Source organism: Podarcis liolepis (genome assembly GCF_965112155.1).
Source record: "Podarcis liolepis genome assembly, chromosome: 12".
Classification (NCBI taxonomy): domain Eukaryota; kingdom Metazoa; phylum Chordata; class Lepidosauria; order Squamata; family Lacertidae; genus Podarcis; species Podarcis liolepis.
Genome location: NC_139563.1, coordinates 30,894,714 through 30,909,383, shown reverse-complemented (window position 1 = coordinate 30,909,383; position 14,670 = coordinate 30,894,714). Strand labels below are relative to the sequence as shown.

Here is a 14,670-nt window from a genome sequence, read left to right as displayed (position 1 = left end):
GGCATATAATATTTCATGGTAAGCTGGAAAGATCCTTATTTGAGACACAGTATGATTTGGCAGTGTTTGACCTGTGCACTTAAAGTATTTTTTTTTAAAGTACCAAAATGGCCCTCATTTGCATACACAAAGCAGACTTTGTATTTAATTATCCCCACAATAATAATTTATCAGCTTATGGCCCCTTGTGGTGTAGTTCAAGCTATGCTATCAGCCCTAATTATATCAAGGTCTTTTGTCTACAAAATTTGAAGCACAGTTTATTTCATACCACTCTTCTGGGAGACCCTAAATGTTCAATAGGGAAACGTATGTTAAGTGAACCCATGTTAAATTAAATTTTGCTGGCAACTGCATCCTTGTTCTTTATGGAAACATTTTACAATTATTTGTGTTTAATTCAGAATAATCACATTTGGTGTTCTCACTGCTAATGTCTGTAATCAATTTGATGGGAGTGGGTGTGATTAATTATTAGTCTGCCACAGCATGATAAGAGACTGATTTCTGGTCCCAGGTGCCATTTTCACCATGTAAATAAAGCATGTGGACTTGGCTGAAGGAGCATGCAACTTAAATTGTATTAGGATGTGCAGTGAATATAGAATTTCAGGGGAGAATGTGGTCTGCTGCGTAACCAGACCACCTTTTCTCTTCTAATAATTTGTGCTCTGTAGCCCATTAAAATGCATCTATCTTATCCAAAGCCTTTTCTTTTCACTAAGGTGATTTCTTAAGGGGCATACATGTTTCTGTGATCGTTTTACGCCAGATTCCCATGGGACGATATGCTTGGCACATTTTCTGACACAGGGTATAGCAGGCTGGCTGGTTGTATGGTGGCCTTGTTCAGAAGGTGCATTTCATGCACTTCTCTGCCTGCCAAACAATCAGATGGCAGTGAAACTTGTTGTGTGAGAACGTGGGTCAGTAGCAGAACAGTTGGTCCGCATGCAGATGGTTCCAGGTTCAATCTCTGGCATCTCCAGTTAAAAGAATCAGGTAACAACAGGATGATGAGAAACAGAGGTGGATTTAGGGGAGCACAACTGGGTGCACTGCAGCTATGTCGAACCACAGAAAGCTAGGGCAGAGGGTGCTGAGTTTTGGCATTGCACCTCTGAGATTTGAAAGCACAAAGTCTGCCACTGTACGAAAGATCTCTACCCGAGACTCTGGGTAGCTGCTGGCTGTCAGAGTAGAAAATGGGCCAGATACCAATTGCCTGGTGCCATGTAAGTCATGTTGCTATAGATGACATATGAAAAAGATCCGAGATTTTCAAAGCTGGTCCCCTGTGCTCTGTGTGTCACATACACATTTGACTGTTCTGAAATAAAAAAGATGGATAGTTTCCTCCTCCCGCCTTCCCATTTTCCTACATGCATCTTAAAGACATGAACAGGGAAAGAGAACCTAGCTCTCAGTTAATCCAGGGTGAGCTGGTTATATTACTACTACTACTACTACTACTACTACTACTACTACTATTCCCTGAAATGAAATGTGGTGCTAGGCAGGCAGGAACAGGAGAATATGGCCTTTTCAGCAGTGGCACCACAGTTTTGCAATTCCCTCCTGATTAAACATCATCAGACTCTCTTACCCTCTATTTTTCACCAACATATAAAGACTTTTCTTTTAGCCTGACTTTTAAGATGCAGTCTGCAGTTTTACTGAGATTAGTTCTGCTGTTTATTCTGCTGTCTTACTGCTCTCATTTGTTGTGTTTTTTTATGCTTAAAAAAGTATTTTAATTGACTATGGAATTGTATATGTCTGATTTTATTGCAGTGTTTCCTGAACTCTGGTCTCCAGCTGTTTTTGGACTATAATTCCCACCATCCCTGACCTCTGGTTTTGCCAGTTAGGGATGATGGGAGTTGTAGTCCAAAAACTGTTGGAGACCCAAGTTTGGGAAACACTGTTTTGTTGTTGTAGTAGTAGTAGTAGTAGTAGTAGTAGTAGTAGTAGTAGTAAGCAACTTGATTCATTTTTAATTTAAAAATCAGAGTATTTATTGAGGTGTGCACTGGAATTGAATGAATCCTAAACAGCAAGACAAGACAATGTGCCTTGGAGGGATTTGGGACTTCAACAAGGTGAAGGATTTATACAAGGCAGTTAGGGGCCAAAGCAGAACTCCTGTAGTGCTTCGGTACACTTCAGAAATACAGACATAAAAAAAAGCTGTAAACACATGTCCATGAAAAGCAAAACTATGTCTTTAAACTTTGCCAGAGTTGGGGGTATGAGGAAGAAGGAACAGCTTAGCAGAAACTAAAGGCCAATCTCTAATTTAAGAAAGATGCCAGAATCAGGAGAGGGAGCTCCTTTGTGACTGTAGCTTGCAATGGAAGGGAATAGTTTTTCCAGCAGTCTCCAATCCCAGCGTGTTGGGGGAAAGAGCAGCTTTGTAGGACTGAGGTGTCTGTCTAAACTTCAGAAAAATGTCAGGATAGGGAGAGGAGAGAGAAGGCTCTGTTGTGACTGACAATTCAAGCTTGCAAATGGTCACACAGGGAAAAGTGAATCCATATATATATATATATATATATATATATATATATATATATATAAACTTTAAACATGTTCAAGCTCAGTTCCCCCTGGATGTATTTAACTGCAATTTGGCATGGATCTTACCCAGGGATACTTGTCTCATATCTGCAAGTTTCAGACCAATTACCCACAGAACGCTAAGGGAAACAAAGTGGTTCCTTGTTTTCTTTTTTCTTGTGTTTTTTTACACAACTCAAAATAGCTGAGTTTGCAGGGGAAGAGCACTGCAGCTGCCTTATGATATTTGGCTAACTCATGTCCTCAGAAGGGATGACCTTGCCTGTAAAGTTCATTCAGTTATTCAATAAATAAATAAATAAATAAGAAATACATGTTTCCTTAAAAAAAACCAAAAACTAGTAAATTATAAAGGTGCCCACATGAAAAACAACAACCTTCCTCGACCAAGAGCTTTTTTTCTGCCAGAATGTGCTGGAACTCAGTTCTCGTACCTCTCAGGTAGACACCATCGCCATTCTAAGAGAACAAGGATGAATTTTGGCACCTCTTTCTCTAGAAAAATAGCACTGCCAGGACCCATTGGTCAGTAAGACCATGTTTATAGATCTGATCCACTTCTGTCAAAAGGAGAAAAACCATAGTCATTTCTGGATTAGTGCATGCAGGAAGGAGAAACAAAGTTGATTTGAGCTGGACCTGAGTTGAGTTGGGCAGACCATAAAGTGTTTTACAATGAGGCAGACTGTTTTATGAATCGCTGAATCTTGTGGTTGATGCAGACCCCTAATATAAATCCTAAATAAATGAATTTAATCAATCTGCTTATTTTATCTCTACAACAATTGTTTCAAGACTTTCTTGACTAGGGGTTGTAACTGCTTTTTGGGTGGCTGAACCTATTTGTAGCTAAGGATCATGTGGTGGTTGCAACACAGATTTTGTTGTCGCCCTTCGAATTCCTCACGGTCCCTTTCCATACTATACCGTTATAGATTGTGCCTTGGAGGCAAAACTGTATATTTCAGTTATAAATGTAGAAAAAGCAAAGACTATACATGACCCTCCATTTATATTTGTTCATAAAGAGTCCTCTGTGTGCCACTAAAAAGCCTTGCACATTTGTGGGTTCACATTTATTATATTGTTTCCTTGGTTATGCTAGTATGTCAGAAAGTTTATAGCTGCCATTTTACCATTTAGAATTCACATTTCGTCTCTTCAGATATGGGGAGTCTATTAAACCACACAGGAAAAATTAATCTCTGGCCAATTAACTGAGTTTGGAGACAGTGAAATAGTGTTTACAGTTCTGGGAACTGTGAGGGTCATAGATAGGTCCTGCCTTTAGAATCCTGGGCTACAAATAAAGGATAGATTTTCAAAGAGTTGGAATCATAATATTTGCTAGGGAGGCAGCAGTTGTCTGATAATGGAGCATTCATCATGCAACTTGCAGTTGAAAACTCAGGAACATACAGCTCGTAAAAAGTTAATTTTTTCTTTTTCCTTTGATTCAATCCTATGCGTGCTTGGGATTACCGTATTTTTCGCCCTATAGTACGCACTTTTTCCCCTCCAAAAATGAAGGGGAAATCTGTGTGCGTCCTATGGGGCGAATACAGGCTTTCGCTGAAGCTTGGAGAGTGAGAGGGGTCGGTGCGCACTGACCCCTCTTGCTCTCCAGGCTTCAGGAAGCTATCAGCAAGCCTGGGGAGCCTGCGGGAGTTCCTGCAGGGCTCCCTAGGCTATGGATAGCAGCCTGCCGCCCAAAGTCCTGGGCGCTCTGAAGCAGAGCGCCTCGTGCTTCAGGAAGATATCCTTTTCTCCTCTAAAAACTACGGTAGGTGTGTTTTTAAGCTCGGGCTTCCCCTGCGGCTGGGGGGTTACTTTTTTTTTCTTTATCCCCCCCCCAAAAAAAAATTAGGTGCGTCCTATGGGCCGGTGCGTCCTATAGGGCGAAAAATACGGTAAATCCTATTCAATTCTGTGAGGCATACTTCTTGCTTCTTGCTTCAAAGCTGTTGAGCAAAGTCAAGGTGTAGAAGTTCACTGTGTAGTTTAGGGCTGCATTCAAGTATTCCTTTTGAGGTATTTCATTATGACTGCATTACACTTAACTGGGAATAAGTCCCATTGAAGTCAGTAGGTACATCGGTATAGTATTACACACACACACACACACACACACACACACACACAACCACGCATGCCTTATAAGCAAAATAGAACTTGCTGGTCAGAAACAGTAATGCAGTGTAATCTGCATAAATGGTACAGCCTATGCATCTTTACTCAGAAGTAAGTCTCAGTTAGTTCAATGGGACTTCCAGGTAAGTGTGTATAGGACTGCAAATCTCAGAGAAAATGGAGCCTAATTTGCAGCACTGTGGCGGGGTGGTGAACCCATGGTTCTCCAGACATTGTTGGACTTCAACTCCCATGCTACCCAACTGTTGCCCATGTTAGGTGGGGCTGATGGGAGTTGTAGTACAGCAACATCTGGAGGGTCACGTGTTACCACTCCCTAATCTACTGGTATGCCTATTGTTGTTGCGCGTCGAGGTCCCCAAGACACCCCCCCCAAAGAAAAACACAACTGACACTTAATTTTTGTTTAAGGTTTTTGGCATAATTTTGGCCACAACTTTATTCAAAATTACAGCAATGTGAGTGGTTGCTTAGGCATTGGTAGCACTAACTGACCCCGCATGGGGACAGCTCTGACATTTGCACACACACACACCCCCGCGAAGTCAGCAAGGGTAAGTCACCTGGGGAGAGAGACGGGACTGGGAACCATGCCTCACCTCTCCCCAGAATGCTCCCAGGGGCTTGCGTGGCCCTAGCCCCTTGCCAGGGGGTTTCGGACAAAAGCATGATGGGGGAGCCCCTGGGTTCCTTTAACGGAAAACCCTTGAAGCAGCAGCAGCAGCAGCATTTTGGAGGGACAGGCACAGCCGAATCCATACCCCTCCACCAACCAATTCCAAGACCAATGCCTAACCGCAAACCTTACAAGTTGTGACGATCTGCTACGCAGTAGGCAAAAACCAAGTGGCACACACTAATCAGCCAAATGGACAAAATTCCTACCAGGCCCCTGCCCCAAAGCAGACGACCCCATGACAGGCATAGCAAGGTCAAGCAAACAGCCTAAAATTGAGGAAGGGAGGCGGGTGATCCGAAGTAAGCAGCGAAAAGAGGAAGTTCCTCGCTGCGAGCATTGTATTTAACAAATAGCGCTGTCAATCAACAAATGGCAACATCTAGATTTCCCCAGTAACAGCCCACCCCTGCTTAAAGGATGGCCAAACCATTTGCCTAGTAACAGTGAGGTGTCTCGTCAGCCCACCCGCAACCTGTGCTCTCCATGAGGGAGAACACACTTTGTCATCGTTGTTATTATTATTATTATTATTATTATTATTATTATTATTATTATTATTATTATTACAAGTTGCTTGTTACTCAGATGTCCCCAGCAACTTACACTGGGTTTAAAAACCTAAACCTAGATACATTATATTGTTAAATTGTGTTTAAAATATATTCATTGGTTTTCTCCATTACAAGCTCCTTATGCCATTATTGCTAGAGAGAAGATCTTTTGTGTTTTTATATGGAGGTTTAATATAATGTTCAAGCTGCAAAGCATTTTCAGGTAGACATACCTTCCTGCTTTTCTATGGAGCAAATACATTTCTCTTCAAAGTGTGTATCAACTGTGAATATAATTATAGTATATTTAAAATTATAAAAAGCCCAATTCATATCTCAGTATACCCATTATTTGGGAAAGTTAGTAATATAGGGCAGTTAAATTATAGAGCAAAATGGGGCAGAATAATAGATGGCATTTATTCCTTCCTTCGTAGAATGGCTTGTATTGTATTTCTGTGCTGCATTTTTAATGTCACTTGCTGATCTGAATTATATGAGAGACGTGCAGCATTTTGCATTTTCTGAAATTTGAAAACAATCCCGTGGTACCAGAGATCCCAAGCAGAATGTTACTGTTCTTGAACCTAATGCCAGTTGAACTAAATCAAATGTGGGTGACTCTGGTGGTTAGGTGCTCCATTGTCTTACTTACAAAAGGCCTAGCAACTCATTATAATTCTTTCTGCTTCTCTCCTTCCAGCTATTACCTGTCGCAAGCAAGATGGCGGACAGGCTGACATCAGCGAATGCCTTAAGCATGCGGGCTCTTTGCCACCCTTAACACAACCCTGCCAAATCCCTTGCCAAGATGACTGTCAGTTCACAAGCTGGTCAAAGTTCTCTTCTTGCAATGGGGATTGTGGAGCATTTAGGACAAGAAAGCGCTCTCTTATTGGTAAGGGTTGGAAAATACCAAGAGAAACTTTGTTGGTAGTAGTAGGACTAGTGCTGAAGTGAGAAATTTACTTAGGGAACAGGTAGAATCCCTAAAATGACTGAAATGCAGAAACTGTTGACACTAGGTGGGTAAGGTGTCACTGGAAACCACTTTACCAGAAAAGCCTTCCTTTTATGAATATTGAATTGATTTGTATTGCCCAAGGTAGTGCATTAACTGATCCATACAGAATCATCTGTAAAGTTAGACATACATATTCTAGTAAAGGTAAAAGGTAAAGGTGCCCCTGCCCGTACGGGCCAGTCTTGACAGACTCTAGGGTTGTGCGCTCATCTCACTCTAGAGGCCGGGAGCCAGCGCTGTCCGCAGACTCTTCCGGGTCACGTGGCCAGCGTGACAAGCTGCATCTGGCGAGCCAGCGCAGCACACGGAACACCGTTTACTTCCTGCTAGTAAGCGGTCCCTATTTATCTACTTGCACCCAGAGGTGCTTTCGAACTGCTAGGTTGGCAGGCGCTGGGACCGAGCAACGGGAGCGCACCCCGCCGTGGGGATTCGAACCACCGACCTTTCGATTGGCAAGTCCTAGGCACTGAGGCGTTTACCCACAGTGCCACCCGCGTCCCTCCACATATTGTAGTAGAAGTGGATATATATTCCAAATCTATAATGTGATTTCAGACAATCAATGAAAACACCCACCCACATGCATATCCTTCCCAAGAAATCATGAAAAGAATATGTACATTTGACAATAGACATCCATGGACTTCTGCTTCTTTTTGTATATAACATCATTATGCAAGTTATTGTTATGTAAAAGTAATCAGTCATGGATGCTTTAGTTGATATTCCTGCATTGCAGGACCTTGTACTAGATGACCTTTGGAGTCCCTTCCAACACTATTATTCCTGGGAGGGGAAAAAATCCAAAATTTTCTAGGAGGAATTGAGGTCTTCCATTACCATTCATTATTGATAATGCTTTATTTTCCACCTACCCCAAAAAGAAGTTATGTGCCATCTGCCATGAAGTTGTAAAATACAGTTTGAAATAATGCTAGCAGTCTTCTTAGCACTAGCGACAGGAGTTTAGAGATGTGTGTCAATGGATTGCAGGCTATTTTTCATAATAATGGTTTTGGTTCAACTTCAGAATGCTGCAGCCACTCCACATTTACTAGGTAAGAAATTGTATATACTCTTGACAGGAGAAGGACTTTCAGAAACAAGGTTAAATAGCTGGGGTGCAGTCCTGTAGACACTTTGACTGCTTCAATTCAATTGAAGTCAATGAGATTTTAGCATCCTGGGTGCAGAATTGCTGAATAAATAAAAAACCTGAAAGTCTTGGTTTTGAGTCAGTAAGTAGTCTCATCTTTTGCTAGACAGACACCCCCAAGTGGGTGTCATGACACTCCATGTGAGTGTCATGAAGATGGTGGCAACATCATTATACACAGGATTGATATGCATGATCTAGATCCTATAATCCAATTTGCAGGGCTAAAGAAATGTAGGAAATGAAAGACAAGGAATTCTGTGTAACTCGAAATGTAGGAAATGAAAGACAAGGAAGTCTGTGTAACTTGAAAACTTGCTTATTTCTACCCAAAATAACGTTGGTCCAATGAAAGCTGCACATTATCTGATTTGGATCTCTTCCACTTTAGGGCCTGGTTATTATTTAATGAGCAATAGGAAGAGCGCCTAGTTTAATCAGAACAGAGAATTACTGGTGCTATATCGACTGTCTCTGTTCTGTCTATGCTGGTAAACATTTTAATGACCCCACTGTCTTTCCGAGACGCATCTTATCACATCTCATAAAAATTGTATTATTTCTGAGCAAAGGAAAACATGGCAGCATCTACTGAGGCCCATTGAAATGGCAAGAAGGTAGATACGGGTTTCAGATTTGGATTTAAGTAATAAAGCTTTCACATAGTGATGTATTTTAATAGAGTTTCCACTACGGGCTCATCCCCACTTCTGCTTCTCCGATGTCTCGAATGCACGGGTCTGAGTGGTTTTCTCTTGTGTCGTACTTTCTGGGTATGGGCTTGAGAAGCTTTGCCTTCACTCCGTGCTTTAGTGCTAAATTGGAGCAACCAGCAATCCAGAGAAAACTCAGTTGACATTTGCTTCGATTCAGTGGTAAACAGCAGGTTTTCCCAGGGCAAGGTGGTGGGTCAAGTGGAAGTTTGGATGAGCGCTAAGATTATTTTCAGTGGTGGAAATCAATTCTAACAAAACAGGGAACACAAATTACGAAGACAATTCACAGTATGGGAACCCCATTGACTTATAAGAGACTTCACAATGTTGTAGATAACAAGCACCATAATAAACATTCAGATAAAGGATATCCCAAGAAAGCAATTTCTGAAGTTCTTTCTACTCCCTTCCAGGAAAAAGCAAGAAGAAGGAGAAATGCAAAAATCCCCAGCTGCATCCACTGATTGAGACCCAGATCTGTCCATGTGACAAGTATAATGCCCAGCCTGTGGGGAACTGGTCAGACTGCATCTTACCCGAGGGCAAAGTAGAAGTACTGCTGGGAATGAAAGTACAAGGAGACATCAAAGAGTGTGGGCAAGGCTACCGTTACCAAGCCATGGCTTGCTATGATCAAAACAGCAGACTCGTCGAAACATCACGATGCAACAGTCATGGTATTTAAAAATCTCTCCTTTTCTGGTTGGTTAAAGCTGCTGTTAGTCTTTGAATATCACAGAGATACAGCATATAAGCAGAATTTGGAGGGGGGAAATCACTGAGATAGTTAAGGAACCTGTCTCTGCAAGCCAGGAAAATTCCTTACCTTTATATGTTGCTTTTCCAGGTGTGTGTGTGTGTGTGTGTGTGTGTGTGTTTCCTTCTGTAAAAAAATAGATCCAGAGATGACATGAAAAAAACCTCCAGCTCTTGTTCATCCCTTGTGGTGAAAACAGTTGCTATAGAGCATGCAACACCATGGGTTTCTTTCAAATTCACTGTATTTTCAATTTACATTATGTTTCATTGTTTTTGCTGCAAAAGACTAACAGCGCTGCTCCTCTGGAAATGCATTCCTATTGCATTTGTATATTGGTATGGTTCACGAATCGGGTGTGAATCATAGAAAAGTGGGCATTCATATTCTGACAAAGAGCTAGAGTTTTATTGCCATTATCATTTATGTCTACACGGGCTAGCTGCCACCTGTCCTCAAATTCAGCAGGTAGCAGCAGTTGCCCTTTTTAAGATGTTGAGGCCTGGCTTTATCTTGCCTTTTTTTAAAAAAAGATAGTGCATTTATCTTACTATTTTAAACTTCTTTTAGTTGACCAATAAATGCAATGCTGGATAAATAAGCAATGGTTTTATGAAAAGTGAAATCTTTCCTTTTTTATATACCTTTACATTTACTTAGTCATGTTATAGATCCACTTTAATCTAGGGGGATTAAAAATAGGAAGTTGAACTGCAGTGGTTCTCTAAGCATGACTAACAGAGCAATCCAACCCCCCTTCGTGTTGGTCAGGGGGAGGTGGGTTGAATTGCATGAAGGTGTCCCTCAAGCCAGTTCTGCTGGTCTCTGTTGGCCTTCTCCTAGCATCCGCCTGCAGAGTGACATCAGCATCACCCCGCTAGCTTCCCTTTTAAGAGGCTGAGAGATAGTTCAGTGGGTAGAGCAAAGGTGTGGGCAGGCTTATGGGGATGGAGTAGGGCTGAGCCAGCCCGGGGTCCATTGGCCCTTGAGCTGGCCCATCTGTGGTTGCATGCTGTCCCCACATTCCCACCTAGCTGCTATGTGTGGTGGAGCAGATGTGGCAGCGTCCCCACAACTCTGTTAAAGCCTGGGACCACCTTCCGTTTTCTAGAGTCCCAGATCATGGCTATACAAGTTTTGCATAGCAGATGCATTTTCATAGTCTCCATGGAAGTGATATATTTAAGCACAAGCAGATTGCGGGGCAGAGTCAAGGCGCATGACCTCAATCAACCCCTCTTCATGTTAATTTGTACCCAAACGAAGAAGCTTACATTTAGCTCTTCTACACTGCTGAGGTGTGTTGAGTCACATTTTAAGAGAGTTGTGGCTTCTCTGCATAACAAATTAACTGTGCTTGCTATTCTTTGCTGTTATACATAGCAAATCATTGTCTGCGAGCCTCCAAACAATTTTCACAGATTGGTGTGAGGTGTTTTGTTTAAAAACCAATCTGTTTATGAGAGCTTGGAAAAGACCTTGGAAAATTGGGAGCTGGATATAAAGGCTTCCAATCGCACACAAAAAAAGCTGTGAGTCTTGAAACCTTAGACTATAGGTAACACAAAATAATGAAAGACCTTCAGTCCGACAGAAGCAGGAGGGGCCTAGTGACAATCACTGTAGCTCTGAAGGATTATTATTTGTAAGAGCAACTATAAAAACACTGGGAAATCAGGAACCATCTATTCAACAGTACAGAGTAGCTGGAGCGCGGGCAATGGAGCTGATGGAATTGCTATCTTGCAGTGTCAGAAGGGAAATCTTATTATGTTGGATGGAATCCAAACTGTCTGCCACAAGAACACAACACTATCCAGTAAAGAAATTAATCTCTTTTCTTTTCTTTTGGTGCCGCTTCTGAAGTTTAGAAACTCCTGAGTCACAGATGACTGGGTGAGACATGGTCTTACAGAGACACCACTGACCTTGGGTCTGATGTGACCTATAAAAATAATAAATATAAATCAAGAGTACAGCAGAGTTAATCCTGTATACCATCAGGATATGTAGCAGCAGGATTAGGGACAGCAGCATTAATAGACAAGATGGTTGACTTTCCATTGACTTTCCATTGTGTTGACGTTTGTTCCAATATCACTTTTCCAGTAAGACTTATTGAGCTGCTTCATGTGTTAAGTTTTTAGTTTACGCCTGTATTGAACATATGCATTGTACTTCTGTGTTTCAAAGCATGTGCTGGACCTGGATATTTCCTGAAACAGGAGTGAGGAACCTAAGGCCCAGGGGCCCCTCCCAAGGCCACGCCCCTCACTAGTTTTGCTTCATAACCAAGTGCCCTTCTGCCTGACTAGAATGTGTCCTTGAACTCTGATAGTGCCTTTTCTTTGGATGGAGGTTAGAGGTGTGTGTGTGCACGCACGCACGCAGAAACTACCCTATTGTATATAGGTAAAAATAACATTCATTGCTGTGCCAGCTTTTGCCTCTGGTCTCATCCACCACTGGGATGTGGCTAGAAGAAAGTTGCTCAGAAGGGAATGTGTCTCAGGCTGAAAAAAGTTCCCCACCCTTGCCCTAGAGGGAGCTCCTGATTGACCAGGGCTCTTTATTACATCTCTCTGGGCTGTGCCATACAAAGCAGCCTCAACAGCACTGAAGATGCTCCCATTCTTGCAACTGAAAGGAATCAATAACTTGTCTTTGTATTTTCGGTTGCATATCTATGCTGGATTGGTAGTTTACGTGGCAATATTTTGGCCTGTCATTCCCTGGACAAATTAGACAGCGTCCTTTTTATGACACATTATTTTGTTAGGTCATGCACGGCTTTCCATTATGTTGGCTCACTTACTTGCGTAACAGTATTTCTAAGCCGCCCTGTAATAAAATTCTAAGGGCAGCTTTAATCAAGAAACAGAACAGTTTAAAATCCAGCATCAGTAACAAACAATAGTAAAATTAGGGATATAGGATACAAACAGTAAGAGAGCAAAAACGGTTTACAAAGACGGGAGCGATAAAATATTTTCTCCTGGTGTCAAAATGACGCCAAGATGGTTATCAGACAGGTTTCTCTGGGGAGGACATTCCACACCAATGACCCCACCACTGAAAAAGCCCTGTGTTCTGTACCTAGTCACCATACCACCACACTTGGAGAAGGGCCTCCAAAGAAGACCTCAAGATCCAGGTATAGGTACACATGGAGAGAGGTGATTCTTCAAATACCTTGGTCCCAAGCTGTGAAGGAAAGGAAAGGAAAGCAGTACCTTGAATTGGACTGGAAGCCAGTGGAGATTGTAAAGTACTGGCATGATGTATATAACTCAGTTAGAATCCTAGAGCTTTATTCTTAACTAATTTAAGCTTCCAGACCATTTTCAAAAGCAGCTCCCCACACAGTGAGCTGCAGTAGTCTAAGCAGGAGGTAACTAGGGCATGGATTACTGAAGCAAGGCTGTCTCTTTCCAGGTAGGCAAGTAGGTAGTGTACTATTCTTAGCTGGTGAAAAGCTGTTCAGCTACAGAGGCTACTTGTGCCTTAGTAACACAAATGAATCAATGAACACCTCCAGACTACAAACCTGAACCTTTGGGGGAATGCAACCTGTTTAGAACAGGTTGGACACCACTTGCCCCATGGGGTAAGTAATCTCCAATATGCTTCAAAAATAATACTTTTTTAAAATCGCTCTCTTTTTTCAATGCAGAAAGAAAGAGACCAAATAAAAGAAATCTGTCAATCATCTTGGGCATCTCAAGAGAGACAACACACAAACCTCTCACAAATCTGTTTATATGTCTTCAGCAAAAATTAGATATTTGTCCATCTGTGATTGCTTATCAAAGCCCTGGTGTGTTGGGTTTTTGAGGAGATGGTGGTGGTTAGATTTCTAAAAAGAAAAAAAGAAAAAAGTGAGATCTGGAGACAATATGTCTCCTGTATATCATTTTTCTCTTGATCCATTTCTTTTGTAGCAATGTCAAAACTAAGTCATTTCATTGCCCAATTTGGCATTTCAATTTTAATCTAAATCAAATGTGGGCATGGATTTTTTAAAGAACATTAATAATTTGACTTTTTTGGGAGGCACTATTGGAATTCAGAAAATATTTTAATTGTATTGAACTGATGTTTTCCCCAGATGATACTGTGTAACTCACTTCATCTCCATTTCTCAAAGGTCTCCAACCAGTATAGCCAACATAATGCCAGTACATCTCAATAAAATCTTCGAAATTTGTGAATGGAAAACACCACAGAAAATGTTACATGTCTTCAATATATAGTACATGGTAATAAGGATATCCTAGCGTGTTCATAACTTGTTTATTTGTTATTTACAAGCATTTCTTTCTTTTCTGTATTGATTTTATATTTAAAAACATAACTTAAAACATAACTAAGCTTCAGTATCAGAGAATAATACCCACAACAAAAACCACACACAAATTACTCCCTACAAATTGCAGTATAAAGAATAATGATTATTCTTATGGTTCCTTCAGCGTAAACAACTATGAGTTCCACAAAGTAGCTTATGAGATGGCAGCATTACATCATTAGTTTTCTTATCCCCATGCGCTACAAAATCAAACCACTCTGATCCAAAACTATCATTCTTTTTAGTCCCTCCAGCCAATTTTAATCTACTTAATATTTTAAAAACCTCTTAAGCAGTGTACCGTATGTATGATACAGAAACAGTATCCATTAATATAAAACCGCAACTTGAAACTGATAAAACAATATACAGAAGATACATACACACAGTATTAAAACATACAGAATATGTTCTGGGGATTCATATGCTTAGAACTGTCCAGAACTGGGAAAAGGAAAGCCTGAACAAAAGTTTTTATAAGATGTCTTATAAAAACATATATGAATGACATGGATCAGTTATGCCCAAACAACGCTACACAAAGGTGTCAGAATTGTACCTTGCAAAATGTATAAGATCACAGAAACAAAAAATGGTGGTAAAACTCAAAATGGTGCTGGAAAATGTAGGGAACTTTAAAGCACTATTCAATCGCCTGTTGTGTTTTCATGGAAACTTTTGGGGGCACTGAAAGGACAACAAACC

The 14,670-nt window shown here is 41.1% G+C and overlaps 1 protein-coding gene across 14 annotated transcripts in view; it reads left to right on the top strand.

Annotated features, from left to right (window-relative positions):
- Positions 1–14,670, top strand: part of THSD7A (thrombospondin type 1 domain containing 7A) — a 269,706-nt gene that overhangs the window by 201,574 nt on the left and 53,462 nt on the right. For all 14 annotated transcript variants that reach the window (XM_083467766.1, XM_083467769.1, XM_083467767.1 and 11 more), the window contains 2 exons: positions 6,665–6,859; positions 9,274–9,537. In XM_083467766.1, coding sequence (XP_083323892.1) covers positions 6,665–6,859; positions 9,274–9,537 — 459 coding nt within the window. The remainder of the gene's footprint in view (positions 1–6,664; positions 6,860–9,273; positions 9,538–14,670) is intronic.